The 27,246-nt window shown below is 44.3% G+C and overlaps 1 protein-coding gene across 2 annotated transcripts; it reads left to right on the forward strand.

Moving 5' to 3' along the window:
• The first annotated feature begins 2,326 nt into the window (after window positions 1-2,326).
• On the forward strand, window positions 2,327-26,642 carry LOC126350275 (uncharacterized). 2 transcript variants are annotated; one of them, XM_050002502.1, is made up of 4 exons: window positions 2,330-2,585; window positions 21,238-21,426; window positions 22,841-22,933; window positions 25,279-26,642. In XM_050002502.1, exons 1-4 carry the CDS (start codon window positions 2,465-2,467, stop codon window positions 25,665-25,667), a joined length of 792 nt encoding a protein of 263 aa, XP_049858459.1. In that variant the 5' UTR covers window positions 2,330-2,464; the 3' UTR covers window positions 25,668-26,642. The 2 variants fall into 2 exon arrangements, with proteins under 2 accessions (XP_049858460.1, XP_049858459.1); XM_050002503.1 differs by lacking the exon at window positions 21,238-21,426 and having other exon boundaries at window positions 2,327-2,585.
• Window positions 26,643-27,246: the final 604 nt, after the last annotated feature.

Consider the following 27,246-nt stretch of genomic DNA (forward strand, 5'->3'; position numbering starts at 1 on the left):
CGCACCAACATATAAAGTATTGTTTTCTCCATATTCTTTTTCACTACTTTTTCAATCGTTTGCTTTATCAACTGACACAGATTTCTCAGGCTTAAGCCAGGTTGTAAATTTATAAGTATTCTCCCCGCCAAGTTACACCTGTGGAATCAAACCCGACAGCTAATTGCACCCAACCTAACCTATTACTAACACACCATCGCATTTTCTCAATAGCTCCGGCTTCCTCAAACAACTTTTCCTGTGCTTGGCTCTGTTCTACAATTAATCCTATAAGCATGAGTTACCACCACATTAATTGTTAGATTTTCATATTTACTCTTTAAAAATATTAATTCACCCTCAATATTATGACGCGTAAACGAATCTGGCAACGGCCTTGCCGCAGTGGATATACCGGTTCCCGTGAGATCACCGAAGCTAAGCGCTGTCGGGCGTGGCTGGCACTTGAATGGGTGACCATCCAGCCGCCATGCGCTGTTGCTATTTTTCGGGGTGCACTCGGCCTCGTGATGCCAATTGAGGAGCTACTCGACGGAATAGTAGCGTCTCCGGTCACAGAAAACCATCATAACGACCGGGAGAGCGGTGTGCTGACCACATGCCCCTCCTATCCGCATTCTCAACTAAGGATGACACGGCGGTCGGATGGTCCCGAAGGGGCACTTGTGCACTGAAGACGTGGTGCTTTTTGAATGAAGCTGGACGAGCGGTGTGCTGACCACATGCCCCTGCTATCCGCATTCTCAACAGGATGACACGGTAGTCGGATGGTCACGATGGCCCACTTGTGGCCCGAAGACAGAGTGATTTTGAATGAATCTGGGCGAGATACGAATCAAAGCTGATAACTTATTTGTTCGACTTCCCATCATAATTAAACTCCACGTTCATTTTTTCCACAAATTGCGTCCTTCACCTACACATTTTATCCAATCGAATAGCTACCACGGCAATGAAAATTCATGCACGTATTAAGGATCACTGGATCGTAACTCTGAACAACACAGGCACAGGCACATCGTACAGAACGCAGCATGTCATTCTCAACGGAGAGAAATCTTCCGAAGTAAGAGTGATTTCAGGTGTGCCGCAGGGGAGTGTCATAGGACCGTTGCTATTCACAATATACATAAATGACCTGGTGGATGATATCGGAAGTTCACTGAGGCTTTTTGCAGATGATGCTGTGGGGTATCGAGAGGTTGTAACAATGGAAAATTGTACTGAAATGCAGGAGGATCTGCAGCGAATTGACGCGTGGTGCAGGGAATGGCAATTGAATCTCAATGTAGACAAGTGTAATGTGCTGCGAATTCATCGAAAGAAAGATCCCTTATCATTTAGCTACAAAATAGCAGGTCAGCAACTGGAAGCAGTTAATTCCATAAATTATCTGGGAGTACGCATTAGGAGTGATTTAAAATGGAACGATCATATAAAGTTGATCGTCGGTAAAGTAGATGCCAGACTGAGATTGATTGGAATAATCCTAAGGAAATGCAATCCGAAAACAAAGGAAGTAGGTTACAGTACACTTGTTCGCCCACTGCTTGAATACTGCTCAGCAGTGTAGGATCCGTACCAGAAAGGGTTGATAGAAGAGATAGAGAGCAGCGCGCTTCGTTACAGGATCATTTACTAATTACGAAAGCGATACGGAGATGATAGATAAGCTCCAGTGAAAGACTCTGCAGGAGAGACGCTCAGTAGCTCGGTACGGGCTTTTGTTAAAGTTTCGAGAACATACCTTCACCGAAGAGTCAAGCAGTATATTGCTCCCTCCTGCGTATATCTCGCGAAGAGACCATGAGGATAAAATCAGAGAGATTAGAGCCCACACAGAAGCATACCGACAATCCTTCTTTCCACGAACAATACGAGACTGGAATAGAAGGGAGAACCGATAGAGGTACTCAAGGTACCCTCCGCCACACGCCGTCGGGTGGCTTGCGGAGTATATATGTGGATGTGGATGTAGATGTAGATGTACGACAACATAAAGATCGGGACGCCAAGTTTTATGGAGTTGCCAGGTGTCTCGGGCGTGGGGATCCTATTAGAGAAGAGACCGTAAGAATCAGCGTAAAAATCGAGACACCTCGATACGACGCAGCCAGATGTCTTGCGCGTGGGGACGTCTGAAAGACGAGACGAAGTCCACGGCTGTGCAGACGTGATGCAAGCGGCCGCCTTTACCGCTAAGCACTCCTTCTGGGTACCGGCAGATAAGCGACGCTGCCGGCGCGGCGCGGACGCTGCCTGCCTCTGCCCCGTGACGTCACGCGGCGCTGTATATATCCGGCGGCGCTGCGGTCGGCGCGCCAGACAGCGCTTGCTGAGTCACAGAGACGGACAGTGTGTGCGGTGTGAGTCGAGTGCGAGCCGGCGGTCTTCTGCAGAGTACAGAATACGACAGCACATCGCAAGCATACGGCGGTACCGCGACGCGACGCGCCACGGAACCATGACGTCGACGCCGCGAGAGGGCCGCCCCTGGAGCTGGCGGCAGCTGCTGCTCTTCCTGCTGGTGGTCGTTACGCCGCTTATGTTCTCCGCGGCCCTCGCCACACCCGTTCAGCCCGACGGTGAGTTCTTGTTTACCGCTGCGTCCCCGAGCTGTCTCTCGCAGCCGGTGTTCAGCGCACGTTCGCCGGTATGCTCTAAGCTTTTCAGACGAGGTGTTTAGAGGTTTCCCCAGGAAATAAAACAACGTAGTGACGAGTAAACTGCAAAAGTGACACAGATTTTGTGCTCCTCTATCGCGATTAGTGCTATGGTCACGAAAATTACCTATATTGTTTCGTTCTGAATGGTGATGGAACTGACACCAGTGGGTGACCTGAAGAATTTCTATGGGTTCACGTCAGTGTGATTCTTCTAAGAGACTCGACGTTGCATCTAACAACGTGTTTAGAGGTAAAGGTGGTGCTATAACGGATTCACACTCGTCAGATACGAAGAGTAAACAGTGAAAAACTGAAGTTTTGTTACGCGGTGACCCAGACGCCGGTTCGAATTCAGGTTCGGCACAGTTTTTATTTCTCATCAATAACCCGTTTCATTATAATTTGTCTACGAATGGATGGTGCAGAATATGGAGCAATTTGTTGTCAGTCTAATGTATGACTCTTCCACTTTCACCCGTATCATTCCATTGTCGAGACAAATGCCACAAAAAAAAAAAAAGAGAGGAATCTCTTCCTTGACTAGACTACTAATTTATTCACAAACTGGCTTTCTCGGGTTTAAGCGATCATTAGATCCCTTAAGACCTGAATAGACAAATATAACTGCAAAACCATAAGGAATGCCTTCTTTTTGTTATTATCGCCATATTGTTCCACGAACCGGTGGAAAATTCAGTCAATGAAATAAATGTCTGGTAAACATTGAAATCGAGACAAGAATGACAAACCAATGATGTTTGTTGTTGTCACAGGACGGTCTGTTAGAAACACAAGGGTAGTTGAGCTGTATTAGCATTTCCTATAAAACTTCTCTTTCGGGAAAGTAGCCACTCATGCGCATGATTCCAGTGAATGCCATCGAAACTTCAGCATCTAGTTCATCGACAACTATTTTCCGAAACAAAAATTAAATCGATACATTCTACTCATACTAGTTTTACATGAGACATGTCAGCTGTAGCAACCATACTGAAATTACAGCAGTTAATTCGATCTGATTTTCGGCTACCTCATATCGCGTACAGCAGAAGTCCAATGGAGAGTCAGGTGATTGAATTCACGCTCTGTTTATTCTAAATTCGCTCCGTCAACATCGGATCGTCTGCTGTCCTAACTCACTGACGTTAAAAGTGAACAGGGCTCTGTTATGTGACCGGAATAGCCGAATGGCTGTCAGTGCCAAGCTCGGTGTTGGCGTGAGATGTTAGATCTCTTTTCTGTCTATCACAAATTTAGCATACGCTAGTAAACAGTTAAGTGTCCTGTCAATCCTTTTGATGCAAAATTGTTCCGATCTGCCGCGGCAACAGGAGCATAGCTGTGAGTAATGGACTCCATTGAAAGTGCTGTTAATAGTTTAATAGTTCAGAGTCTTAGCAATAGTTGTTTGTAAATACGTTATTGCAACTGTGTGTCAATCCTAGAACCAACCAAGAGCTGAACGACAGCACGTCTTTCTCATTGTTAAAACTTTAAGTACAACTGGAAGTACAATGAAATTTTTTTGCTGTCCGTTAGTCGGAATAAGACACAAAGATCGAAAACAAATGAACTAATTTTCCTAGCGAAATTGAGTAATAGTGTCTAACAGAAATGCATTCTGTGGGGATGTTGCAAAATTTGTAGAATCAAAGAAAGCGTCTAGTGTGAGCAGTAAGTGAGGTATACAGTAGTTACAGAAGGGCTAAAACAAGGTTTTTTATTTATTTATTTATTTGTTTATTTATTTTACTTAACAGCATACTTGCACGCAGAATAGCCATTGTTGTTAAGATACCGTGAACATGAACTGCAAAGGAAAAGTGATACCTGACAAAATATAACAATTAAAATTGATTTCAGTATATTTATTCCACGTAATGCGGTTTTCAATGGCTCGTTGCCGTTGTTTAACTTTAACTGAATCCTTTTGCAGTGACTTTGGACGGGAACACTTAACTGCGGTTTTTTAGTAGTATCACACCCATTCAATGTCTGAGAAAGGGTGTCAGTCACCCACTGGCCTCAGTCCTTCTGTAGACTCGGGATGCAAATTAATTACAAATATTTTGACATTAGAACTAATGGAACACGAAACATATTGGGTCTGACTCATTAACTAATTATTGCTATCAGTGATTTATGAATGTCTACATTCGGTATAGGTAATGACACAAATAATTTGTCTTACAGGCTGATCTTTGGCTGACCTAAAAACGTGTAACAGACAGCTGCTGTGGAAATTTTTATTAGTCCTACGAGTTTAAATTGTTACTTACAGGCATCAGATATCTAGTTACAACACGAGATTTCTTCACTAGTTTGTTTTACGTGATGGTACCTCTCGCTTGGCTAGGCATGTTTCGGAATTTTCGAACACTCATGATCTTAAAACAGGTCAAAGTATTAAAGGAAGAGACGCTCCTAGGGACAGCCTTTTATTTGACAGGAACGGGCTGTTTCAACTAAATGACGTACAGCTGTTGTGCCAAATAAGAGGTTTTCAGAAATACTTGAAAGCTGTGAATGAGTGCCTCCTTAAAATGTTTCTCAGCAGTAGCTGCCTCAAAGTTAAATATAAATAAAAGAAAATTATGGTTTTCCGTGAATGTCTACAAGCTATGGCCACTGTATTTTATTTTTAACTATTTAAAAAAGTGAGAAATATATTCAGATTCGTCCGGATCTCACTGTCTGGCGTAGGAAACAGATCACAAGTGTTCCGACTGTACGGCAAAAGATCTTAACGATAATCCACTGCATTTGCAAGCTGAGACATATCGATTTCCCGGAATCGAAAGCGACCGTATACTGATCGTTTTCTCGACCCCGTAAATGAGTTAAGCCACTTGGGAGAAACGTATCGGAAAGGGAATTCCGTGGAAAATTCGCGCGGCGGCCGAGCCCCCTAGGCGTTTTCGAGCTGCGACCGTGTGCCGGGCAAGGTTGTCCGTGACGCAGGCGCTGCTCCGATCAGCTGCTGCCGCCTATTTGCGGAGTTTGATCTCTGGCGCGCTGGCTGCCCCCGCCATCTGCGGGCTCCGGTTACCGGCTGCTGCCGCTCTCTCGCTTCACTTGTCACCCGCCTGCTGCTAGGTGGCCGACGATTTGCGGAGGCGCAACTGCCACTTGGCAATAGTCAAGTGAATCGCTATCCTGCAAGGATATTGGTCATGTCTTGGCAATAAAATTTGTGAATAACAAAAATACAATAATTAACATGACAGTCAATTACGTGGAGCTGTAGTCTGACAAGGATGGGACAGGTAGTCGGCCGTAGCCTTATGGTATGAACGACCCCGGCAGTTGCCTCAAGTGTTTTAGGGAAAACTCGAAAAATCATAGTAAGGTTGACAGGATGCAGATGGGTTAGTGCTACAATGTTCTTTCATTTCACACCCCCAGCCACTGCACGCAATACAAATACTCTATTAACATTTTTTTTATAATGTTAATACTACAATCTGTCAGGTGACGCCAGGACCACAGCGACGGTGTTTGGATTCCATCTTCTCATTTGCTAGCGTGAAAAACCGAGTCAACATCCATCTATAATGCGTGAGATATTGAGGTCAGAAAGAGGTTAACATGTTAGTACTATTTACTGCAGAGTTCTGTGAGTAGGTTTTTCGAAATAGAAAAGCAATATCTACCCAGGAACCGCACTCAGATTCAAGCTGTGGAAGTGTCATGAGATGTAATTATGTTCTCTAATATGAAGAGTGTAGCTTGCCATATCTTTAAATTAAGATACTCCTATTACAGTCCTAACAAGCGTGATGGCACAGTGGTAACACAACTGAATAGTATTCGGGAGGAACAATGTTGAAATCTCCATCCGGCCAGAGAGACTTAATTGTCCCCTGATTTCTGTAAATCGCGTAATCAAAATGCCGGAATGGTTCCTCTGGAAGGAGACAACTCCGATTTTCTTCTCCACTCTTTCCCATTGTGTTCTGTTCGTAAAGAGCTCGTCCATGGGACGTTAAGCCTTAATATTCCTTGATCTGCCACTTGTTTTGCGATGGAATCCTTGGGTAAAAAGTTCTCGGTAAACTTGCTGCGTGAGAGTCCGATAAAATCCATTTCTTTCTGTGTTTATCTACATCATCGTCGTCAAGGGATATGTCTGATGACGGTGATTGACGTGGACATCGAGAGCATCGGATGTTACCTGCATTTGAAGCGGCAAGCTTACCGAGAACTTTTTATCCTAATAATCCTTTGTTCATACGCGCCACGTGATCAACACAACATCCGTTAGCACATTACTTCCATCAGTGAACATTCATCTAACTTGTTTAACGGCATTGCCAGTTTTCACTGACTATTCATTACCAGTACCCATAAACATTTCTTTGCCAGTATTTGTGTCAAACCATGCCAGTTGGCTTACGGCTCATACAGGAGCTTCATCATTCTACAAGGCACAAAGTTTTCGTCCACTTCCATTACTTACAACAGTACTTTTGTATTATAAAAAGCTTGCGCTGTAATTCGCATGTCTTTCGTGATGAGATGTGGTGATGAATCATGTAACATGCTGAAATGACATTCCAAGTGAGATGGATCGGGATGCTGTTCTCGTAATGACTACCCATTAATGCATCTAGACATTGACTAAAATGGTATCCTCGTTAGCTTAGTAGGCAAATTTTAGGTAGAAAGAGAGAATGCCTGGAAGACATTGCTAACTCACAGTTTTGAGTTGAGGTGTGGTCCGATATTTCAGTCTGAAATATGTCACCAGCTTGCTATTCAGCACACAGCATGAATTTCTAACCAGAGCTCAAGAATTTTAACAGCCGGATCTTTTCACATTATTACATTTTTTAAATCCTGCGTTTTAAGCTCTAAATCACATGCAAGCCAGATTACAGGTGTCATAGATTTGAATGTGAAATATTTACAGGAGCTTCATCATTCTACAAGGCACAAAGTTTTCGTCCACTTCCATTACTTACAACAGTACTTTTGTATTATAAAAAGCTTGCGCTGTAATTCGCATGTCTTTCGTGATGAGATGTGGTGATGAATCATGTAACATGCTGAAATGACATTCCAAGTGAGATGGATCGGGATGCTGTTCTCGTAGGAGACTATCAGTTTGTTACAGTTCCTTGGTACAGTAGTACGCTAATAAGAAACAGTGTCCTACAAGTGCAGTCCTCGAGATATATATATATATATATATATATATATATATATATATATATATATATATATATATATATATATATATATATATGTGTGTGTGTGTGTGTTTCACGGACATCGCTATATGCTAATTGATATTGTGAAACTACGTGATATGTTGGATTTCACTGTCGAAGTGACACCAAGACTGGTTATCAAGTTCGGTTGGAAGATACAAGCGGGCAGGGAAGGGGAAGACTCGTAAAGATAGATTTCTGTGGACGCAGCACGAATCAGTTTCGTTAAGGAGTAGCGCACTGCAATATTCCACTCCGAATCAGTTCCTGTAAGCTTCACTTTGGACTCGATTCGACCGACCCACTATCGTGCTCTCCCAGCATTTCCTTGTCCGAACACGGCTGGAGTACAGCAGGTAGGCAGCACGGACAAGAGCCGGCAGAATGCGCATGCGCAGACCTTCCTTTCTGGATGCGTCCGGCTGCCCGCGAAGAGCAGCGGCGTCTTCGGATGGCATCGGCGGGCTTGTCGTGTGTGGTCCTTTCGTCATCCGGCGCGCAGCGGGTGACCGGCGGCCCGCCAGCCGAGGGTGGGTGTGTTCTGGCAGGGCGCACGCCGCTCCACTCCGCAATGGGCGTGCACAGGCAGCCGCCCCAAGGCCGCCTCGGCAGCGTATGTAGGCGGACGCATTACATACACAAAGGTCCGGCGCCACTGTTTGACTTTCACCCCGTGCTGTGGTACGCACACGACTCTTGCGCCGGTCACATGTATATTCACGTACTACTGAGTTGCCGGGAAAACACGCAAAAGATCCTGTTACAGGAGTACAGTTCGTCCCTAGCTTTCTGCTAAATGAAACATATTTCTTCCATTCTTTCAGCCTACTTAGGTATCTTCTTGTAATATCTCCACAGAAGATAATGTAGTAAATTAAACATCATATAATGCATGTCCCACAATTTCATAAACGGTTCGAGAGTTAGATAAGAGATTTTCCCATAAATACTATTACACTTTGTTCTTCATTGTTACTCATAATTGTACCTAGATACTTTGGAAGAAATAGAGCTCAAATAATAAAGCCCGGCCTACAATATTTCGATTTCCGGCGTTTTTCCAAAATCACTTACAGCGAATGTCGAACTGTTTTTTAGTTAGGCTGAGGCCCATTGTATGTCTGAGCCTTACTCAGTCCGAGTCACATTTTAACGACCATGTCCCTGACAGTTCGCTGAACTATAATCTTCATGCTGATCTTACCGATTACCGAGAGGAAAAATATCAACTGGTGACGTGAACAGACATAGTTACAGCACCTGAAAACTAATATCGTCATAGCACGTGGCGAAAATATCCATGGAAACCTTTATGGAATACTCATAAAGCATATAGAGCTTTTTCAGGTATTATTCTGTAGCCATGCTGAGGGAATTAGATTAGGAAAAGAGCTTTGCTATTGGGGGAGCAAAATATTTGATGATAGTCAAAGTAGAGGGGATATAAACTGTAGACTGGCAATGGCTAGTAAAGCGTATCTGAAAAAGAGAAATTTGTGAACATTGAATACAGATTTGTCAGGAAGTAGTTTCTGAAAGTATTTGTATGGCTGTAGCCTTGTATGAAAGTGAAACATGGACAATAAATAGTTTGGACAAGAAGAAAATAGCTTTCGAAATGTGGTGCTACAGAAGAATGCTGAAGATTAGATGGGTAGGTCACATAACTAATGAGGAGGTACTGAATAGAATTGGCCAGAACAGGAGTTCGTGGCACAACTTGAATAGAAGGGATCGGCTGGTAGGACATGTTCTGAGGCATCAATTTGGAGGGCAGCGTGGAGGGTAAAAGTCGTAGAGGGAGACCAAGAGATGAATACACTAAGCAGATTGAGAAGGATGTAGGTTGCAGTGGGTACTGGGAGAAGGAGCATCTTTCACAGGATAGAGTAGCATGGAGAGCTGCATCAAGCCAGCCTCAGGACTGAATACAACAACAGCAACAACATATTTGTGAATTCTACATCTGGATTTTGTCATGACCTAAACAGTGAGGAACAATGGAAGCCTACTGGTGATGCAACAAGGGTGGCGAAACGTAGTTGGGAGGAATGTACCTTGCGTTATCTGCCAATACCTTTATAAGTATCATAAAGAGCAGTACTAATCCTAAAATTACCTGACCAAATCTTGAACTCGGACATTCTACTTTTGCAGGTAAAGTTCTTGCCGACAGAGTTAACAAGGCACGCCTTAACAGTCTTAACTCAGCCAGTATTTTTTTTTTTTCTTTCCAAAATTTACAGAATTCTTCCTACGTATCTCGAGGGTATAGCACTTTCGGGGAAAAATATTGTCACGAAGAATGGCTACGCTATAGCAAAGGGCTTTTTACTACAATTTCTGTCTTCTTGTTGCGGTCTTGATAGCCCCATCGCTTAAGGCAGTGCCGGTGGAAGGTACGGATTTGGCATGTGCGACATTACGTAACTATTCGTTGTTGATGTTCTCACAGTATACTGAGAAGTTACTGATGGTTGCGTTGCAGCAGGAGACAAAGGATACCTAAGTGCGGCCGGAAATCGATATGGTATTGCGCCGCTTTTCTTGGTTCGGGATGTCCGTTTACAAAATACGGCGCGAGAGCAGTTGTCGAGCTGTTAGAGTGGACAGATGACAGCAGAGTGGTGAGGCGGGAGAGAACAGGAAGGCCGGTGCAGCTGCGAGAGCCCGGGGCTGTCCCGCGGCAGCCGGAAGTGCTCCAGATCTGCGCTGCACCGAGCGGTGCGGCGCGCCGTGTTTTATGGAGCACGCGGTGCCCGCCAAGCCGCCACGGCCGACGGGTTTCCGTTAGGCGCTCAAGGCCTGTAGGCAGCTTGCGAACGGGGCTCGCCGTGTTAGGGTTCCGTAGTCCGTATTAACTCGTGCGGCAGGCCGCGCTGGCTCGGGGTAGCCCACACTCCAGTGCGGCTTCCAGAGGAGCGACCGTCAATCAGCGATGGAGTCTGTCTGGGAGCGGGATAAGCGTATTAATTCCGAGAGCAGACAAGTCAGACCTGTATACACAGTAAGTAGGCATCGGACTGGGTCGTGGGATACCCCCTAATATCGTGTGGGACCTTTCTTTAGCACGACGTAGCTCAGCAACTAGACGCGACACGGACTCAACAAGTTGTTGGAAGTCCCCTGAAGAAATGTTGAGCCAATCATAATTGCGTAACTGTCGTCAGTCCAGTATTTTGTGCACGAACTGATCTCTCGATTATGTCCCGTAAATGTTCGATGGGATTCATCTCGGGCGATGAGGATGGCCAAATCTTTCGATCGAATTGTCCATTTGCTAACAATTGTGGCTCAGTGACATGGTGGATAGTCATCCAGAAAAGTTTCATTCTTTCTTTCTGTGGGCCTTGTTCGGCTCACGCGGGGTCGGCAGTGTTAAACTGCGGATTTGGCAGTGTTAGTTGCTGAGGGTGGACGGATGCCCTTACTGCCGCTACCCCGAACCCCTTGGGATGTAAGTAGTGTACCCCAACTGTCTGCGTCTAGTGTAGAGTGAACGTTTTCAAATGTCTGAGCGTCATGGAACTGAGGTGGAACGTGGGGACCAGCCCGGTATGCACCTAGCGGGATGTGGAAAACCGCCTAAAACCACATCCAGGCTGTCCGGCATACCGACCCTCATCGTTAATCCGCCGGGCGGATTCTGTTCGGGGGCTGCGCGCCTACCCGAGTCCAGGAAGCAGTGCGTTAGCATTCTCGGCTACTCTGGCGGTTATCCATAAAAATTTCACTGTTGTTTGGTAACATGACGTCCATGAGCGGTTGTAAATGATCTTAAAGTCACGGAATATCCAGAAGACCTAGCCCATTCTATGTACTGAGCAGCCCACACCTTTATGGAACCACCACCAGCTTCCGCAGTGAATTGGGTCTAAGCCTTAGTGGGCTCTGCGCCACACTCGAAACCTATCATCAGCTCTTGCCAACTGAAATCAGGACTCATCTGACCAGGTCACGGTTTTCCAGTCGTCTAGGTTCCAACCCGTACGGTCACGAGTCCGGGAGCGGCGCTGAAGGCGGTGTGGTGCTGTTAGCAACGACAACGTTGTCGTTCGTCTGCTGCCATAGCTCATTAACGGTACATGACGGCGCATCCTCCTAACGGGTACGTTCGCCGTACGTCCCACATTCATTTCTGCAGTTACTTCACGCACTCTTGCTTGTCTGTTAACACTGACAATTCTACGCGAACGCCGCTGTTCTCGGTCGTTAAGCATAGGCCGTCGGCGTTGTCAGAGGTCACAGGTAATGCCCGAAATCTGGTATTCTCAGCACTCTCTTCACATATTTCCTAATTCTGAAATTGAATGACCTATGCGTCTAGTTCCAGCTACAATACCACCTTCAAAATCTGTTCATTCCCCTCATTCGGCCATAATCACATCTGACAGCCTTTCACACGAATCACCTGTGTACAGATGATAGCTCCGCCAATGCACGCGATGCTACCACCATCTGCATATGAGCATATAGCTGTCCCGCGACTTTTGTCACCTCAGTGTAAGGATGCATAAAACGAAAACATCTTTTGATATTAAAACATTGCCCTCTAGGCTAAAATTGGCAGTATCGGGACAGACTGACCGCCGTGTCATCCTTTGCCAATCTCGTCATTTGGACGCAATATGGAGGGGTGGACATCAGTTCACCTCTCTCCCGCCTGTTGTCGGGTTAGGAAGTCCGATTCCACAGCCACTCGGTCGAGCAGTTCCTCAACTGGCGTTACTTGTCCCCATCCCACCAAGGAAAAATCCCTGGCAGTATTGGGACTCGAACCCGGGTCCTCCGCTAGTCTGTCAGCCTCGATGAACACTCAGCTACGCAAGCAGACTGTTTTACATCAACTGAAAATTGTGCTTTTAGTGGTAGATTCATGGCTGTTTTTGTGCAGAAACAAGCCACCTACTCGCGGACTCTTTTATACAACAGCAATTTCCAAATGATGGAACGCTTATTTATAGATGATTACAGGTCGCTATGTAGACGACCTTGTACATAGACTATTTCCGAAAGGTGTCATATAATAAATAACACAAATGAAAGAATTGTGTGTCTGGATGTTTCTCACTAAAATGCAGCGTAACGTGTTTGTCACAGTCACGAATACGCAGAAGGCAACATGCCATCTTACCACGTTCAGTAGAGTCGCACCACTTATTGTGCTATGCCGTGTTTAAGAAGCCTCGTGTTGCCTTTAACATTTACGGCATACTAGCCTCCAAATGCCAGTTTCCAGCTCACTTTATCGTGGACAGGTTTCTAAGATTTGTAAATGTGAATTCTCAACCTTGGTGTTCGTATTTAGTCAGTAAATTTGTATCGAACGGTTTCTTTATCATTACATAATCACAGTGAAACGCAATCGCTTTGTACCGATTCGTAAACGGACAAGTTATTTTATTCTCAGGAATAATCAAGTATAACGTCGTACTTCGTGGATGAGCAAATATTTCCTAGCATTTTGTGTTTTATAGTTTTATATGACAAAAAATGATTTAAGAACTACGTGATGCTACTTATGCCCATTATGTTTGATAATTCTAAGAATACAGGTCAGGATAGCTAACTCCAGGCGTACTGAAATTAATCGTTTTGTACGTATATGATTAACACTAATAACTACCCCGTCAGGAAGCACTCGTGCTCGTAGTCCTATTAAAAAAATTGAATACCTCAGTAATTTCGATGGCCATCAATTCTTACTATGGAAAATCTGTTTTTCGGCCATCAATTATACCCACCTTGCCGAGATTTCGAGGATACGGCGCGAGCAAGAATTCCAGTTCTTACTGTGCGACAGCAGAGACTGGTCGCCTTAGCAACAGCTCCGTCCACGTGAGCTCTGCCTGGCCTCGGGGACGCATAGCTTCAGCAAGGCCGGCTCAATTTGTGGCCGATTGAATCTTGACAGTTTCGCCCCGTGTCAACTACAGTCTCCTGCTAGCTCAGTATTGATACAATCAGTTAGATCATCTCCGCATGTCGAGCAACACAGGAGAAATTCTTGTCAGTATACGCGAAAGTGTGTGTGTGTGTGTGTGTGTGTGTGTGTGTGTGTGAGAGAGAGAGAGAGATGCCACAGCAGAGAGATATATATATATATATAAACTATTTCGTCCTATAAATGTCCTACCATTGTCAGAATTTCAGCCTAACTGAACCAGGCAGCGAATGTTGCCCTGCAACTTTTGAGATCCATCCAAAGCTTCTTTTCCTGTCTAACGACAGACAACTGAAATGACCTTAAAGTTCCAGGAGTCAGGGGTATTGCGCGCAGTGAATGTAGGACCTTCTACGCAGTAATTATTTATCCCGTTCCGTCTTTCTTAACTCCAGCTGCGAAGACGTGTTTGTCGCACAAGCTGGCCGTATTTAGGAAAGCGAGAGAGCTTGTTTGAACAGAGATGTACCTGTCCGTCGGGCAGATAACGCTTATTTGCTCGGCCGTATTTTAACCCATTCCCCGCACTCACTGTTATCAGGCTGTGCGGTCTAACCGCTTCCTGGTCGGCAGTACACGCCCAGAGGACGACAGTACGTCTTCTGTGTAAAAGCACACAGGGACAGAATAGTCGTAATTTCTGGAAAAAGAAGAGATACTCCTACACGATTCTAGAGTGCACCAATTCTTCCTTTGTCTTCCGTAGTGTTTACCTGGTAAACCGTCTAATGCGGGGTCCACTTTCTTCAGGATAGGAAAGATTTCATTTTATTAACATCGTAGCTGTATGCCCTCCCTGACGCCAGCCGTCAAGGTGACCTAAGGAAGGGAGGGAAGTCGTGTGCGCCTTCTGTATACCTATAAATCGTCCGGCTCCGTGTTACCTCCCTGCCTAGCAAGCGAGCACGCTGGGCATTACGCTATACGAGCACGTTCTAGAATATACCAATAATACGTTTGCAAAACTGCACTCATGAACAACACACACACTGAATATGGTCCTATTGGTTTTGGATAATCCAGAGAAAGTTGACGTAATTTCAATACGCTGTGTATTTCTGCTCGAACGTAAGAGCAGTTCACAGACAGTTTTTTTCTGGAACTGTAGTTAACTTGGTTTACTCACCAGACTCTTATCGGTGATTCAGTCGTAACTATAAACTGCAGTGGCTGTTAGATAAGCGGTGAAGTACCCATGAGCAACGCCTCTCTCCTCTCTCCCTAGCCCTCCACTCCTTATGTGGTTCTTTTATGCATCTAATGTACCATTTACAAGGCTGTGTTAATGATCCGTGTGTCACTGCGGGTTCAATTTTTTTTCGGTAAACTAGCGCTAAATGTTATATGAAAAAAATAGTATTTGACATCTTGTCTTTGTGAACGGTTCATTACACTCTATGCAAATGCCTCATCGCTAGCATAATTGACAGACTGAAAACCCGCATCTTCTAGTTAGTGCAGTCAGTCTGGAATCTTTAGGCGTAACATCGTTTGCAACCATAAAAAAAAATTTAAGTTTCCTCTCCTATTCAGCCTTGGAGCCACATAATTGCCTGTAATTTGTATACTAGTGGTGTGTCAGGCAGTGTGTGATGTTGCAAAAAGACTTAAGAGTGATTATTTAACATTATAGAAATGTAAAAATATGGACCTGAATCCAGCCCTCAGTGTTAATGAAGATGTTATGTTATTGACGATCTCACCTTTAAGTGAAATGGACACATTGCAAAAAAACTTTGTATATGTAATAGTCCATTGCTCAGATACAGCTTTGTGTTAACGTTTATTTATCGTGGCTGAAAACCAGCAGAAATGTGACTTCTGATAGTAAAGAGGAATGAAATCTGCGTTGCTAGGCTAGAAGAATATTTTGAGACAGCACGTCGGCCCCTTCCGTGGTTCCCAAATTAACATCGCTCTGCGCCTGGTAAACACATGCCTCTGGTTCCTTCTTTCTCGCTTGCGACCAGTGTGTACCAACACGTCCACCAGGCGTTGTACATCCTGGTCCCCTACAAGCACATCAGCCATAAACTCTGAGTATTAAATCTAGCCAGCTGGGTGAAAAATTGTTTGCTAGGAAGGATCCGTACAGTTTTTGATTGATGCCTCCCTAGCAGCTCCCTCATTCTTCTTGAAGGAACCTCGTTTGACAGTGTCATGAACTTACATTATTTGGAATACAACTTTCTTCCTAAGTGACACAGTCGCTTCCGCACGTCTGCAGCAGGAGCTTTAATTGCTAGGAAGTTCTCAGTGGACATTGCGGAAAGATTTTATATCGGATGAGTCAGTAAATCGCGCTTGTCCTGCAAGGGATGATACCCGTGGTAAAACTTCCTTACTTAGGACGATTTTGTAACGCACGGACCACGTGCACTACTGTTGAAACCTGCCTTCTGGCTGTTATAACTGTCACTTGTTATACTGACGTCAGACGTCACCTGTTCAACGATAAGGCTTTCGAAGAAGGACGTTAGTTACTGACTCTGTAATCACTTGCGTGGGCACACAGCTTACGTAGTCTGCTGAAGGAAAATACGAAAAGGAGTAGTATAGCAGTACGGACGACGGTCGGGGAGAGATCGTTTCGATGACTTATCCTGAGCAACTGCCTTTGAAATGGCTTAGAAAAAGATACTGATACGTCGATAATACGTTAACCCTAGCAATCAACTGTTGCGCTGCATTGATGGATTTGAATAGACAGACTTTAGATACCTTCTTACATTGTCCATGCCGGTTCTTAACGAATCACTGTTATTTACACCACGAACAGCTAAATTACGTCGTTAGCCATTTCCAAATACTCATTGATATACTCTTAAATAATCAACTGCTCGCCGTGTCAAAAACAGTGATTTTATAGAAACCGAGTCGAGAGTGGAACAGTTCTAAATAAATCTTTGGCCGTGGTACCCGGAACAAGAAAACATTCTGAATCTTGAACCCACAAAGACAATCTTAAATGCTTTCAAATATTTCGTCAATAAGTCTGTATAATTTTAATCATGTTCTTTCTGTTGTTTGCAATTCGTTCTTCGACCTACAGGCGCCCTTTGCGCTTGTACAATCGTCGGCCCGGAAAAGTCTTGTTCTTCTGTGTTGTTAGTTACGCTTCTGACGCGTCCCAACTGCTTACGTAGGAACTGAAGTTCATTTGTTCGTTTTAAGACATCTTTTGGTCCTGCCGTATTTGATCTACTTGTTTCTCGTAGACAACAGTTTGGTTCGGAGACATTCTAGTTGTATGATGCCTTTCGTTTTCTGCTACCCAGTTGCAACTCAAACCATTAACACTTGGTTGTAAAGGACGCAGCGTCCCTACCTCTGTTGGCGCTTGGAGGACCTGCTGGTTCATTTGGATTCCCGCCACCTCGCAGCCTGCTTACTTCACTCTGGTAGCTCGTCTCTAGTATTTCTGGGTTTTAGTTATGCAAAAGCTGACCAACTGGTGGCCTGAAACTATGTCGTGCCGTTCTTACAGCCACCGCTGCCTAGAAAGAAAGACTGTTTTCTCGGGACGGCAGAATGAGGTGCGGATTAACCTAAGCCATGCGCCATTGTTTGCGCCTTAAGAGCTCAGATGTGACGCTCGAATGACACTAAAATTAGAGTTGTTTGCGTGCAAATAATGGGGTGATAATAGTCGCGAGATGATGCGGCTTAAGTGGGGCGTTTCGACAGCGACGGACGTGTGCCAGGCTGTTTGCGAGAGCGTACGTGACTCTTTGCTGCCTTCGAGGCATCGCCGTGGTGTTGGGCGTCGCGCAGTGGGCGTGGTCATTCGTGGCGAAGCCTGTGTGCCGGACTAGACAGTCCTCGGTTTGAAGAGAGTTAGCTGATGCTTCCCATCAAGAGAGTTTGTAAATATGGAACGAAACAATCCGTTTATACCCTTAAACTTACTGAGAAAACTGAATAACCCACTGGGTAACTGTCTGGCCTGAATTATTTTCTTGTGGAACTTTTGTTCGACATTTACATGTCATAAACCTTAAATCTACTTTCCTACCATTAATGCCCTCTACATTCCTATATTTTCCTAAACCAAAATTTTTTGGGGGTCTAGTCTGTCTTATTTTTTCTGTGCACTGATTTGATGCCTTTTTCTGCCATCGTTCTAATTATTCAAGGAATAGCATTATTATTATTATTTCCATATTTAGTTAGACTTCAGTTTGCACCTAAAATTGTGCCATGTGAATGCAAATAACTTTTATTCGTCATCGTTTGTCTATCAGTTTCCATGGATAACGTAGAAAAAGAAGGAAAAACGAAGAGCCAAAACCGTTTCATCTTCAAGTTATTAGGGTAGTACTTACGACTTGACTTTTCACACCTCTTCTTCCCTGTAAGTTTTCGTCAATTATCTAGTAAGATAATCATTTTCTATTGCCAACGGCCTTTCCGGATTGGTAACACCGGTTCCCGTCAGATCACCGAAGTTAAGCGCTGTCAGATGGGTGACCATCCCGTCCGCCGAGTGCTTTTGGCAAGCAGTGTGCACTCAGCCCTTGTGAGACAAACTGAGGAGCTACCCGATTGAGAAGTAGCGGATCCGGTATCGGAAACTTTCATACGGCCGGGATAGCGGTGTGCTGACCACATGCCCCTTAATATCCGCATCCAGTGACGAGTGTGGAATGAGGATGACACGGCGGCCGGTCAGTACCGTTGGGTCTTCATGGCTTGTTGTGGAGGAGTTAGTCATTTTTTTATTACTTTCAACAACTTTCCCGAAACTTTGGCAATACTGTTTCTATACGACGCGATACAGCCGGTTCACCGTATGCTGCGAGTTACAGCATTCAATGAAGAACTGGACTGGCACTACATTTCGCAGGCAATGCTGTTAAACGCCTAATTTATTCAGGCACGAACTGAAATAATGCTAGTTTAAGTTCTGGTTTGCGAAACTTACTATCTGCCTCCGTGTCGCTCAGTGAGTAACACTGCAACCCAAAACGCGGAGGCAGGTAAACCAAATTGTACCGAAATGAACCTCTACGTTGGAGTGTAAGCTTCCCTGGCTCATAGCCGTAGTTGTCAAAATTTTATTCTGTGTTCCACCTTTGTGTCAGCCTAAAACGGCGTGCTAGCAAATGATTTTTAAGGAATAGGTAACTGACACGAACAGTTCGACTTGCATGTTGCCATCTGACAGCAGAACGTTGGTGTATCATTATCTCAAATTTTGCGGTCAGGAGAGATGCACAGGTTCCACTTTTAGCGCTTAGTGACACTAGTCAGACTGACTACTGACTGTTGACAAATGGTTCAAATGGCTCTGAGCACTATGGTACTTACCTTCTGAGGTCATCAGTCCCCTAGAACTTAGAACTACTTAAACCTAACTAAACTAAGGATATCACACACATCCATACCAGAGGCAGGATACGAACCTGCGACTTGAGCTTTTTTCAGTTTATGGTATACAACTGTTTCTGAAGCATCCTCTGCGGTAGACAAACAACAATTTTCCATTTTCCTACCATTAAATAGCTTGTCATTTTCATGATCTACGTACAACTGGGAGTAAGTTAGCTGTATGAATGTGCCCGATTCGGATTTACAACTTATTTCCTGTGCGAAGATGCAGAACGAACCCGAATGCAAGAGACAGTCGCAGTGTTTATTCCTAGGCAGATTGTGGGAGCTGTCCCGCTTCCCACACGCAGAATGCTGCCCCTCGCCACAGGACCTTCCTGGCCCGCGCTGTCGCCAGTAACCCGGTTCTCAGAGGGCCACAAGGGCCCACAGACAACCACTGTCGGATTTCATAAACCCGTGATTCCTCCGACGATTCTGTGCCACGGACATATTGCGAGACCTGGCGTACCGGCAGCCCGCGTTGAGCCGTGCATCCTTCCCTTGGCGCGCTAGGAAACTGCTGTTCGTTCTGTGCAAGGTGTAAACGATAATTGTTCACATCGTACGAGAGTGCTGTGCCGGAACTCGAGGTTAACAATTTTATACAGACCACTTGTCGTCAAACATGTATGAAAAGTACCTTAAATGGGCCTACAAAAACCACGTAAGGTTCGGCGCATACGTGTCGCGCGAGATTTTGATATCATCTCGATCTCTACGCGTAAACTGTTAGTCTTAGATATCAAAGATAATATTTTATGTTTCATTTCATTCTGGGACGTATTTTAGCCAGAGGCCGTAGTTTTACAGTATTTCAAGAAAAACTTTCAAAATTTTGAGGTATATTCCCGAGAAGAAAGATCACAGGTGGCCCTGCAGCCTATAAATTTGTTAGTCTTGACTTTCTCCTATACCACTGTGGTACGTTTTAAACAGTTTACCGTTTACGGCCTGTACAAAAATTGCGCTCTGTTTCTGTCGTTAAGTTTGTTAGCAGTCGCATTCGGGAGGACGACGGTTCAATCCCGCGTCCGGCCGTCGTGATTTAGGTTTTCCGTGATTTCCCTAAATCGTTTCAGGCAAATGCCGGGATGGTTCCTTTGAAAGGGAACGGCCGACTTCCTTCCCCATCCTTCCCTAATCCGAGCTTGCGCTCCGTCTCTAATGACCTCGTTGTCGACGGGACGTTAAACACCAATATCCTCCTCCTCCTTTTCCGTTAGCAGCGTAGCCATGGCCACCTTGCTCTTTAAAGCTACAACAATTAATGTTGAACACTGTCGGCGATATCATTCCTACACCATTTCTCGCATACGCTGAACAAGTACTAGATTGTCATATTACGAGCAGGGGATACCCCAGTTTTCTTCAAATATTTAGCGCCCCGCTAGCCTGTGATATCAGCCCTGTACACTCGTGTGTTCTGGTGATATGCTCGTGTTCTTGTATAATTTCTGTTTATCGAATAAACAGCTGGCAGAAGTGAACATAGGTGTTAATAATTCATATCTGACAGGGACTGTAGTGCGATGCTGATACATTATTTTGAACAAGTTCACTGTCTATAAATGTAATCTTAATAGCTCATGACCGAGTAACTCCGAAGATTTTCTGATAGTTGCTGTAGTCTGATCTGTCTACAGAGCCCTATGTTTGAGTATAGTGAGAAATATCATTAATAAGATATTACGTTAACTTTAAAACGGTCCGCTTGCGTCTTCCCGAAAATACGTTGGATTAGTTTCTTCACAGGTAGCACGGAGGGAAAATAAGTTGACAACATTCCCACGAGAGCGGCGCACAGAAGGGAAAAAAAAATTGTCGCGTTCAAATTAATGTTTGAAGGTGACGACTGCTTTTACTAACAAACTGCATAGCTTATTGCTTCGCTGTGCTAAGGCATGTTACTAACATTCAAAACTGCTCACGCACGTTCAGTTTTAGCCGCAAATTTTTATTTCTTAATTGTTCTTTTTCCTCTTGAAGCAGTCTGTCTAAATCCCACGTAAATTAGTTTCTGATGGTATTTCATTCTCTGTAGGGGAATCTGAAGCCGAGCAGGACGCTGATCCCATTCTACAGTATCTCAAGAGATACATTTCAAAAATGGGATACATATTCGGTGAAGATACTTCCGCAAATTTGTTGCCTTTTTCAACATCGACACTCGATGACGGGGAGGAGGATACAGATTTAGCACCAGAGCGTGCGGAGATGACCAGGCACAGAGGTATATCAACAAGAATAGTGTAAAGCGCAAAAGAGCTTTGTATTTGTGCCTAACAAAACTAAAATTGTCTGTGCGTTTTTCACGATATAATCCTATATTAACAAGTTTTATTGTTGACTAACCAACGATTTACCTTCCTAACAATTGGCTCTATAACTCTATTCCTTAAAACAATACTTCCCAAATAAAGATACTAATTCCTTAACTTAGGTTTGAAGCGTACCGTTACTAGTAGTTCCATTAACATCTTAGACATTCAGATCTGCATTGCCTCATTCTTCCATCCACTTCCTCTGTCAGTATTTCTTTCTTCCTCCTGCACCTTGTTTGTCCTGTTTTTCTTCTCTCCTTCTCATTTTCGTCCTTCAGAAAAATAACGTGACAAGTAACACTTCAATTTTTTAGGACTTTAACATTTAATATGATATAATGTAAGTAACAGCTATAGCTAAACAAATTGAAGTAAACATCTATGTTATTTAAGTTACATGGAAGTGTTAGTCTTCTATTCACATTTTTGCATTAGATTTACTCTGTTACGCGATTGTATGCATGGGGACAGTTGAGAGAAGATGAAATTAAAGTATCTTCTTAAAGACTGGTGCACGTTTACAGAATTCATGTTATCTCTTACTGTGAATATGTTTCGGTGTGTAGTCACGCACTCAGTGTGCTTTGCCTTACATAGTTCTAGAAATGTGAGGAAGAAACTTCACATAAATAAAAAATAATACGCAAAATGCACCACATATACCTCCAATGAATGCACAATTTTAAATGTGTTAAGGAATACGTTTCAAATGTTTGTCTTGCGCGGAAGAACCATATACTGTGTTTCCCTCGTGGTCTGCTGAGAGAACCAGACTGAAACGGGCGTTGGGCCAAGAGACAGTGTGCTGAGATTCATATGTTTGACATTGTTAAACTGCAATACAGCAACATACGTGTAACTGCGTTTTGGCTGTAGGAAGATACAAAAGGCTTGATTGAATCTTCAATACTAATTCCAGTTGCCTGAAAATACATCAGGAAATTATATACTGAAAAGCAGCTTTTACGGTTTATTGAGACATTATCCATTACTCACAGAGATAAAAAAATGGCGGAATCTGTAAAAGGACTCATGTTGCTCACATATTATTACTCATGCTACTCACATATTATTACGATAAATTTTTGACATTGTTTCCTGGGTGTATTCCTTTATAATACGTTACGGAGGTTTCGATCACTATTTTAAAGAGCCAAGCCCTGGTATCATGTATGTAATGCACAAAGTAGCTTCCGCAATCTCATTTCTCGAAAACACCTGTGCTCTTGAAACTTTTTTAGTTCTTTGTCCCGCACTAGCTTTTAAAGTCAAACGCAGAAAGTTTTGTATAAGCTTCTTATGGTACCTCTTCTTGTGTTGCAGAGGACGAAGAGTTCGCCCCAATAGAAAGGATATTCTGGGGAGAGAGAGAGGATGAAAAGAAGACGTCAACAACGCCGAAGTCGCCGTCCTCAGGTAAGGAATAACTAACTACATTAGTAGATAACTAAGTTAATATGTTATCAAAGATTATCAAAGCCTGGCCCTTCCCCCCTCCTCATATATATATATATATATATATATATATATATATATATATATATATATATATATATATATATATATATATAATGTGTGTGTGTGTGTGTGTGTCGGCGATCAGAACGTTTCTGTTCTAAGAGGGTCCAGTCAGAATCGGTATACCAATCAAACAAAATCGCCGTAAGCAATAGGGCAATCGTCCCACCGATACACCAGGTTAAAGATACCGATTTAGTAAAGCACCGTGACCTGTTGTGTGAAGTAGTTCCCAAGCGCCTGCAGCACGACATTGCCTTCTTCTAAGCGACCAAAGGCGTGTTGGGGAGAAATCAGGTCTGTAGGGAGGGTGCTGGCGTGTCTCCCACGCAAGTTGTCGTAACGTCAGCGTTACAGTTTTCAATCTCCGATGGATGTCTCCTGCAGCAGGCTAGAAAAGAGTAACAGCTCCATGGTCCGGTTTAGGCGCATTTGGTAATAATATCGACATAATTCACGTTTCCATATTTACTGCGTGCACGTCGGAAAGAAACGAAAGTCACACTAATCCCTTGCCTGCATTTCAGTACTTACGTATCTGCATCGGAGTCATGCTACATAGCATATGCGCAGCAGCAACGACCTCAAACAGAAAATTTTTAATCGTCGTTTAATACGTGTGTAATACGAGTAATTGAAGATCTTTTTATATGTTGTACCTTCTCTTTCCACGTTAGTCTTCAGACACGTCACGAACTTTTCGGTCTGATGTCTACTGCAGTGTCGTATTGAACTACTAACAAGGGAACATCCCCATCGCACCCCCCTCATATTTAGTTATAAGTTGGCACAGTGGATAGGCCTTGAAAAACTGAACACAGATCAATCGGGAAAGCAGCAAGAAGTTGTGTGGAACTATGAAAAAAATAAGCAAAATCTACAAACTGAGTAGTCCATGCGCAAGATAGGCAACATCAAGGACAGTGTGAACTTAGAAGCGCCGTGGTCCCGTGGTTAGCGTGAGCAGCTGCGAAACGAGAGGTCCTTGGTTCAAATCTTCCCTCGAGTGAAAAGTTTAATTTTTTTATTTTCAGCCAGTTATCAAAGTTCAGGCACTCACACATAATCAACTTCGCTTTCCAAAATTCCAAGAGATGCTCAGATTTGCTTGGACATATGCAGGATTTGACGGTCTACACACGGAAAATTTTGAAAACGTTAAAAGGGAAAACTGTGCGACTGTGAAAGTATTGCATTCATTTGTTGCAGTTTATGTGACAAACTCTTATGTTTTCATCACTTTGTTCGGAGTGGTTATCACATCCACAAGAAAACCTAAATCTGGGAAGGTAGGAAGAATATTTTTACCCATTCGCCAAGTGTACAAGTTAAGTGGGTCGACAACATATTCCTGTCATGTGACGCACATGCCGATACCAGTGTCGCATAGAATATATCAGACGTGTTTTCCTGTGGAGGAATCGGTTGACCTATGACCTTGCGATCAAATGTTTACGGTTCCCATTGGAGAGACAGGTCCTTTCGTCTACTAATCCCACGGTGTTGCGGTGCGCTCACAAAACACACACTAAACTTATTACAGTGAACAGAGACGTCAATGAATGAACGGACAGGTCATAACTTTGCGAAAATAAAGAAAGTAAAGTTTTCATTCGAGGGAAACCTTGAACCGAGGACCTCTCGTTCCGAAACTGCTCACGCTAACCACGAGACCACGGCGCTCCTAAGCTCACATTGTCCTTGATGTTGCCTATATTGCGCATGGACTACTCAGTTTGTATATTTTTATTTTTTTCACAGTCCCACACAACTTGTTCCTGTTTTCTCGATTGATCTGTGTTCAGGTTTTCAAGGCCTATCCACTGTGCCAACTTATAACTAAATCTGAGGTGGGTGCGATGGGGAGGTTCCCTTGTAAGTTGACAACGCCTGTCAGTGTAGATTACCCGTTTCGCATCCATGTGCTCACACTTCAACACCTGATCACCTGACCTGCTACCCAGTAGAAAATCAGCATTAGTGTATTCCTCTAGTCATGTGTGCTTCGAGGTGCTAACCAAGCCACAAAGATATGACTCATGATGGCTATTGTTACTAGTCTGGAAATCACGTAAATATCGATGTAATGTTGTCCAGCACACTGTCCCCAGTCACGAGTAGAAATATCTGCACTTACAACCGTTGCACCCTGTATAATTCCTCAGCTTCAAGCATTCCCCTTAGGCAGTAGACCTACTGTGAGTAAACGCGTGTACTTAGATAGAACTTCTCTCTTTTTTCAGACGGTAACGACAAGCCGAAGCAGCTGGACCCGTGGTCGCTGGTGTGGTACATCGGCTCGTTCGGCGGTCTGGTGGCGTTCTTCCTGGCGGTGAGCTGCAGCGAGTGCTGCTGCCACAAACCGGCGGGCAGCCAGGCTGCGGGAGCCGCCGGGGGCGCGGGGGCGGGCCTGGACGAGCCCCCGAGGCTGCCCGCCGTGGCCGAAGGGCCGCCGCCCCCGCCCTACAGCATGTTCGCGCCGCCGCCCTATGACTCGCTGTGCTACGGCGTCACCGACGAGAAGGACAAGCTGGAGGTGTTCGTGGTGCCGGTGCCCGTGCACAGTGCGGGCGTCTCGCCGCAGTCCGCCCACACCCACAGTTACAGCCAGAGCCACAGCCAGCCACCGTAATGCCGCCCCCGCAGGGCGCGGCCAACGCCCTCCAGACAGCTCGAGCCTGCAGCCGAGTCCGCTCCACTAGAGTGCCTTCCCAGTCTGCGGAACCCGTTACCGGTTGTCATTCCCAGTGAGTAACAGGCGGCGGCGCGGCGGACCGCTGGAGTCGGGCCATCACGGCCGACGCCATCCACGTGCCTTCACCACTAGCTGCTGTGTCTACACTGTCGATGAATGTACAGATACTGGAGTATTGTTAATTTCTCATAAGCACCCGGCTCGGTGCAGACAAATAACGAAGTATCTCATCGAGGATGAAATGAGAAGTCGCATTTTTTTCTTCATTAAATGGCGCATTTTCACGTGCCTTATTAGTGAGTTTTCTAACTCACACCGATACCTTTTTTTTGTTATGAAGGCTGTGTTGTGTCACTGGAGACGATCTCCACGTTTCTCATAGTGTGTGTACATAGTAAGCACCACAACTGAACAAAAATTTTGTAAAAATAAGAAAAAACAAAGAGACTGAAATTTTCTTTGAAGGGCTTCAGTGCTTCGAGCTTCAACGAAAGTGCCTTTTGTTACGCTCTGAAATGTACAGTGAAACTGGTCTGGCGCACAGCGTACGAGGAAGAGGTGTGCTCCCTTTGCAATCGGCGTGCTGCGCCGAGCACTTGGGATGGAGAGGCGTTCCACTTCGAACTCAGGGGATTTCTCGCGGTGTGCAGCAGACTGAGCCAGACCAGTGCGTGCCACGGTGGTGTCAGTATTACTCCGTGCGTGACCGGGGTTCGGTACCCGGAGAGCGCAACCACTGCCTGACTGATTCGCGTCCTGTGTACGTATGAGCGGACGTGTACACATTCCCAGTGAGCCTTAGGCTAGACATGCTAGTCCCACGATATACGTATTTTGTACTACGCTCTTTTGTACCTGCCTATTTATTTATTTGAATACTATTTATATTTATTAAATACAATTTTTATGAAATTCCGTGTCGTTCACTTCCTGAGCCTACCCTCTACCTAAATTCCTTCGTCAATCAGTGCAATTCCTGCTTCATAAAATGAACATAACTACCTTATGAATACACGGGAAAGTGACCAGATAGCACATGGTTGAGTTTTCTATACGTTCACTTGTGCAAATGGAAATGAGAAGCACGAGCGCCGAATGCTTTCACTTTTTACACAACACACAGATCATGTGTGTCCGAAAATAGACCGTTACTTGAACATCTTTCTAAGAGTATGTTACATGTATTCGCTTAGCTTTTTGACAGTTGTTGCTTGTTGTTTACTAGGGAATTTGTAATTTTAGTAGATTCTTACACTTATACTAACAATTTAACGATAACAAAAACTATGTTGTTGAAGAAGCAATCGAAGACCAATAACAACACATTAGTTAACAAATGCAGTACGAAACGTGGAAACAGCGATTGATGAAAAACTGGCAAATCAGCCAGTACAATATGTCGCTGCAAAAATTGAATTCCATGACTCAGTGTAAAGGAAGAGATAATACAGAGCATTTCAGTATTCAAAGATAATTTCACCTCATTAAAAGCTTTCATTTTTTCACTGATAATTTT

This window comes from Schistocerca gregaria, chromosome 1, assembly GCF_023897955.1.
Source record: "Schistocerca gregaria isolate iqSchGreg1 chromosome 1, iqSchGreg1.2, whole genome shotgun sequence".
Classification (NCBI taxonomy): domain Eukaryota; kingdom Metazoa; phylum Arthropoda; class Insecta; order Orthoptera; family Acrididae; genus Schistocerca; species Schistocerca gregaria.

Excerpts from the sequence above, each read along its gene's own strand:
- LOC126350275 (XM_050002502.1), top strand. The coding sequence starts at position 2,465 with ATGACGTCGACGCCGCGAGAGGGCCGCCCCTGGAGCTGGCGGCAGCTG. Across the intron at positions 2,586-21,237 it reads CACACCCGTTCAGCCCGACG|GGGAATCTGAAGCCGAGCAG; the intron begins GTGAGTTCTTGT and ends CATTCTCTGTAG. Across the intron at positions 22,934-25,278 it reads GCCGAAGTCGCCGTCCTCAG|ACGGTAACGACAAGCCGAAG; the intron begins GTAAGGAATAAC and ends CTCTTTTTTCAG.